The 3,677-nt window shown below is 37.6% G+C and overlaps 1 protein-coding gene across 1 annotated transcript; it reads right to left on the bottom strand.

The window, feature by feature from the left end:
- Window positions 1–1,815: 1,815 nt before the first annotated feature.
- Window positions 1,816–3,336, bottom strand: LOC115222330 (myb-like protein I). Its single transcript, XM_029792518.1, has one exon. It carries the CDS (start codon window positions 3,334–3,336, stop codon window positions 1,816–1,818), a length of 1,521 nt encoding a protein of 506 aa, XP_029648378.1.
- Between the last annotated feature and the right edge of the window lie 341 nt (window positions 3,337–3,677).

Below are 3,677 nucleotides of genomic sequence, written 5' to 3'. Positions count from 1 at the left end.
CTCATTACGGCTGATTATTTCTCGTATAACTAGCTCTTCTCTCAGCTCATTCGTATCACGTCGTTTATGCATACTAACATTACGCATCCAGCAAAGCATTTTTGTTTGCTTGCTTCATTTATCTCAGCTTTTGCACATCTTCTGCATTCACTCCTCACATTTAACTAACGTGCTACATCGCACTTCGTAAGGAAAATACTATCTATCATTCATACGATGGGGGAAATCTTGAACTTTTCCCATCCGTCTTTTTCCAGCCACTATGTTTCTAAAGCTTCCCCTTCTACAGCTGATTAGATTGCTCAGATAACCGAAGCTACCAGCTTCTTCTATAGAGCCTTCCAAACATTGAAGTTATTTTAGTAGTACTCTGTGTGTGTGTGTGTGTGTGTGTGTGTGTGGTGTGTGTGTGTGTGTGTGTGTGTGTGTGTGTGTGTTGTGTGTGTGTGAGTGAGTGCTGGGTTCCATCGAAAACACTCATGAATCTAGATGCATCTTTGTGGAGAATTCTGTTTGTATGAATGTGTTAAATACTAAAGTCTTCCTATTTAGTTTTATGTTGTATGATGTCATGTGTTGCAACTGCTCTTTGTGGTATGTGCTTGGCGAGCCTACAAGAGAGTGATGCATCCTTAACGTGACTAGAACTGACTTTTCTTTTCAGATCCGGAAAATTCTTTGATCAGTGTTGTTCCCGAGCACACAGATATTCTTTATTGCATCCAAAAAAAGGCCACTCGAATGATTGGCATAAAACTACTCACCAACGCACTCCTGTCTCTGCCCACTAGACGTGCGGTTCTCCTCTCTCCCTCTCCATGCCTGTCTGTCTGTTTATGTCTTTCCCTCTCACTCTGTCTTTCTCTCTCTCTCTCTCTCTTCTCCTCTCTCTCTCTCTCTCTCTCTCTCTCCCCTCTCTCTCTCTCTCTGTTATTCCCTTTTCTGTTACTACAATAACGACTTTTGTTTTTCGGATCTGGCTGGTCTCGAACCATTTCCAACCCGGCACTCCCGATTCACTCATACAGCGTCCAATCCTTCATGTCACGCACGTTACCACTGCCAGACTACCTTCTTCAAAACAAAGCCTCTGTAAATCGCCTCATGTCTATCCTGGTGGTATCAATTTGCAGCGGTTTAAGCAGAGCGTTAACAACATCCACCTCACCCAGCTCTGAGAGTACTACGAAGGCAATAGGCACTCATCTTTACTTCAGACTTTCCAACCCAGTAAGAACATATATATATATATTTATTGGTATATGTTTTATCTTATATTTAATCTTTATATAAGATGTAATTTTTCTAAATGGTATAATTTAATTTTTTCATTATTGAATTGATAAAAGGTGTTTTTTTCTAATTTATATATATATATATATATATATAATATTTTGTGAAATTTGATTTAGTATTTCTAAATTGAATTTTTCTCTGTAAGTTTGGAATAATATTCCCTCATATTATTATTATTATTATTATTATTATTATTATTGTTGTTGTTGTTGTTGTTGTTGTTGTTGTTGTTGTTGTTGTTGTTGTTGTTGTTGTTGTTGTTGTTGTTGTTGTTGTTGTTATTATTATATACACACACACACATACAGGAAGTAAATAGACACCTTTAATTTTCAAAATCTTTTACTTAATACGCAAATTGAAATGTAATCGATAGCTTGGACTACATACTTAAGTATTTAGTTGACATTCCTTTGCAGTTTTTAATTTAGAAACTCTTTTTGGCATTGAATTGATGAGCTTTGTGATTGTCTCCTGTTGAATTTTTTTAGGAAATCCAGGGGTTACCTATATTAGACTTCATTGGTATGAGACGAAGGTATGCCTTTTCCAGTGTAGGCATCTGAAAGAACTCTCAACAATCGAGTTTATTAGTCGGCCTCGGTCAAACAGAATATGAAAGAGTTCGGAATTACACAGGGCACAGATTTTTTTGCCCTTATCAAACGGTAAAGACACCGATAATATTGACCATTCCAGCCTAAAAGTTGAATTTGCGTTCTTCAAACGCCAGACTAATTTGCTTAGCCCAGTGGAGTGTTGTTTCTTTTTATTCCTAAACGTGGAAAAATGATTTGATATTCTTGTGGCTAATTTAGATGAGGTAGCGCCGATATAGAGGTAGACATCGGATCCAGCATAAATTTTGCACTGGTAAATGTCGTTTCTAATTTTGGAGTTATTTGACAAGAACCTTAATCTATTGGGATTAGTTTCCGATACTAATAAAGCGTTCTTATTACTATGATGGTTATAAAAACTACCGCTGGATTCGATACTATTCACCCTATTTTCATTACTATTTAAGGCAATATCACCTGCATATTCCCTGTTTCTGGGAATGCTGTGATTGATATTGTCCGTAAAACTACTGTTGTTAAAACCGCTGCTACTATTATTGTTGAGACCCCCTCCGTTAATGACGAGGTCAGTGCTCTTACCCTTATTACTATTACTAACGCCAATGCCGGTATGAAGGCTGCTAATATCTGTGCTACTTCTATTATTATTATTATTATTACTATATGTTATGTTGGAATTTGACGGGGCGGTGTCTCTGCTCATGGGTGACAGGGCCTTATTTAGCAGCTTATTGTTATGGGAGGCAATTATCTGTGAAAGATCTTTAGTATTTGAGAAAGCTATCCTTACTTTATGCAAATTTATAGTGGAGTAATATCTCGAATTTCTGGGAAAATTTCTGGCAATGGCTTGGCGAAACTGCAACGGTAGGTTAGATCTGATTTGTTTTCCAAAGGGAATCACAAACCAGATATAGTTTTTCTGGTTCTTGTACTGGCTCGGAGTGTCAACTCTTACATTAAGGGGGGCATCTCTGGGTTGAAGAATGGGTTTTGGCCTACGATGGTCTCCCTTGGACCGCAAATTATTTATGTTAGCTATATTTGCGTTAGCTATATTTGTGTCGACATTACTAAAGCTACCATCACTACTTATATTATTTATATTATTGTAAGTTGACTTATCCTGATGAGCAAATTCTGGTTTCGGAAGGGCCGGGTCTATATATGTTACCTTTTCCCTATAACCGGCTTTTGACAGGGCAGCATTATAGAATTCATAGAATTCCGCTTTATGCTTAAAAATGTCGACGTTGGCAGATAAATTTGATAATCTTAAAGAAATATTTTTAACTAAATTATCTGTGATAGTTTTTGCGTGGTTAGAGAAAACACTGACATATTTTAGGTTTGTGGAAGATTTATGGTAGGGGCAGTAAGAATTGCTATGCAGATTTAGTGTAACATCTAAGAAATTGGCCTTAGTAAGTTCGTTATCGAAAACTATGCTCATGCCCATCCTACTAAAGAACCTAGCTAATCTATTTTTAGTTTTCTGTATCATTCTATTCGGGGTATTCTGTAGGTAAAACAGACAATCGTCACGATATAGACCGCCGCCGATGTCCGGGAATTGGTCGGCTAATTCATAGAGAATATAGATTCCGACCAAATCGGCTATCTGGGCGCTATCTGAGCTTTCCATTGGCACATCGAACTCGTTGGGAGTATCCTTACGGACCCATAACTTATCTTCAAACTGCATAAAGGATTTTCTGGCGACTAGAATTATATCAATTTCTTCTCTTGTGAGGCCTGCCTTATTATGCGCATGCCATAGGGCCTTATTGAGTACACTAG

This window comes from Octopus sinensis, linkage group LG19 (genome assembly GCF_006345805.1).
Source record: "Octopus sinensis linkage group LG19, ASM634580v1, whole genome shotgun sequence".
In the NCBI taxonomy this organism is placed as follows: domain Eukaryota; kingdom Metazoa; phylum Mollusca; class Cephalopoda; order Octopoda; family Octopodidae; genus Octopus; species Octopus sinensis.
Note: the sequence above shows the minus strand (reverse complement) of the source record. Positions and strands in the feature narration are given on the sequence as shown.